The sequence below is a fragment of the Micropterus dolomieu genome, linkage group LG22 (genome assembly GCF_021292245.1).
Source record: "Micropterus dolomieu isolate WLL.071019.BEF.003 ecotype Adirondacks linkage group LG22, ASM2129224v1, whole genome shotgun sequence".
NCBI lineage: Eukaryota > Metazoa > Chordata > Actinopteri > Centrarchiformes > Centrarchidae > Micropterus > Micropterus dolomieu.
Genome location: NC_060171.1, coordinates 35,817,632 through 35,819,513, shown reverse-complemented (window position 1 = coordinate 35,819,513; position 1,882 = coordinate 35,817,632). Strand labels below are relative to the sequence as shown.

The window sequence follows — 1,882 nt, the reverse complement described above, 5'->3', positions numbered from 1 at the left end:
GAGAGAGAGAGAGAGAGAGAGAGAGAAAGAAAGAGAGAGAGAGAGAGAGAGAGAGAGAGAAAGAGAGAGAGAAAGAGAGAGGGATGTAAGGAGAGAGAGGGGAGGGAGGCAGCCTACACAATATACACACAGAGGTACAGACAGTGAAGGTAATGTTGCTATAGACTAAATGAAAAATGGTACAGATATTTATAATAGTGTTAATGGTAACCATCGTAATGTTAATGATTATAATAACAATAATAACAATAAGACTAGCAACAATAGTCGTTGCAGCAGAGGGTGTCGAGCTCTATCACAACCTCAGGATTGTTGTGATAGAGGATCACACAATTGGGGCCATGATACTGTTTTAGAGTTGTAAAATCCTTCCTCATACTATTATAAACCGTATATGTTATGTTAATAGGCTGTAACAACAATGCTAATCTTGCATGACACTTACCTGATGGTGAATGGCTCATCATGGTGTTAAATTCAGCTGTTTTAATGGGCAACATTAATGTATGTTTCCAGGCACCCAGCCAGACCTCTTATTCCTGCATGCTGCCCACCAGCCCCACCACTGCAAATGGAAGAAGTTATGAAACATACACTCCTCCTCACATCCAGCCACACATCAACAGCCAGTCAATGGCATCCTCTGCAACATCCTCAACAGGTAGGTGCTGTTTGATACTCTCACTGGTCAAGTTGTGGAACAAAATCACCTTAGGGTGTCCAGGGACATGTTCTCCCAGAAAGCTTTTTTAAATAGTGCAATTTGGTGCATTCTGGCTATGATATTTATCCCTGGCTAAGGCACCAATTTCTGCATGAAAAGTATAAAATAAAACGATGTCAGAGTCAACTCAAACTAGCCAATTGCAAGTGGTGTAGCAACATGCATAATAGTGGCCTCCATGAGGAGGAGGAGTCTCCTCTCTGTGTGGACTCTCCTCAGCATGGAAGAGTCTTTCATTCGGAAAGACTCTTCCATGCTGTACAAGAGTCTATTTGGAACTGTGCCTCTTCTAAAAATTGTTTTGCATTCAGTTAAACCACACCTTTAAACTTTGTTGTCATGTCTGTCTTATAAGTGTACTCCAATGACCACTTTGTTCTCCTTTTACCAGGTCTGATTTCCCCTGGTATCTCAGTTCCAGTCCAAGTTCCAGGAAGTGAAGCAGACATGTCACAGTACTGGCCACGTCTGCAGTGATGTCATTTCTCATGGAAATCATTCTTGCCTGCAGTGATCATCAGCAGTGTCATCAAAGCCTAACCCTGCTTTACAGCTTGAATGTCAAAAAGGACCTGTCATTGACTGAAACAGACAACACAGCAAATGAATATAAGAAAATTACTGTCATGAATGCTTGCGATAAAACTTTCAAACCAAATTCCAGTGACTAGCTGGACAGAAGGCGTTTGAGTACTAATTCAACTACAGCTGAATTAAAGGTTGGGGAGTTCTCTTTCCGCATCATCTCCATCAGCTTCCATTCAAAGTTTGGCTGGTGAGGACACTGGCAATAGCCAAGAGTGAAAAGCTCTAGCCTGAGCTATACTCAGGAAGCTCAAGAAGGTGGACTGTCCTTTGGTAATAAACTCCAGACAGGAATAAACTGCTCATTGTCCATTTGGACATTCTGTGGGAAGACATATTACCTCCACTTTCAGTTCCTAATTTATATCATGTTGGTGTATTGTAACAAAGATGTTGATTGAAATGTAAAAGGAAAGACTTAATAAAACTTAAAATGAACTGTCAGCTGTGAATTTGTTTCATCAACAGATTCCAAAAGCCCTGGAATGTGTTTAGAATTTCAGAATGTGGAATCTGGTGAAATGTGTTTGGTATTGTAAAAACCCTAACCTGGTGTCTATAAACTGGCATGGA

General features: G+C 40.9%; 1 protein-coding gene across 1 annotated transcript in view; it reads left to right on the top strand.

Moving 5' to 3' along the window:
• The window catches only part of LOC123961754 (paired box protein Pax-6-like), a 34,833-nt gene extending 33,198 nt beyond the window's left edge, over window positions 1–1,635 (top strand). Inside the window, exons 10-11 of the mRNA XM_046037398.1 lie at window positions 517–661; window positions 1,116–1,635. Coding sequence (XP_045893354.1) covers window positions 517–661; window positions 1,116–1,201 — 231 coding nt within the window. The 3' untranslated portion in view covers window positions 1,202–1,635. The remainder of the gene's footprint in view (window positions 1–516; window positions 662–1,115) is intronic.
• Window positions 1,636–1,882: the final 247 nt, after the last annotated feature.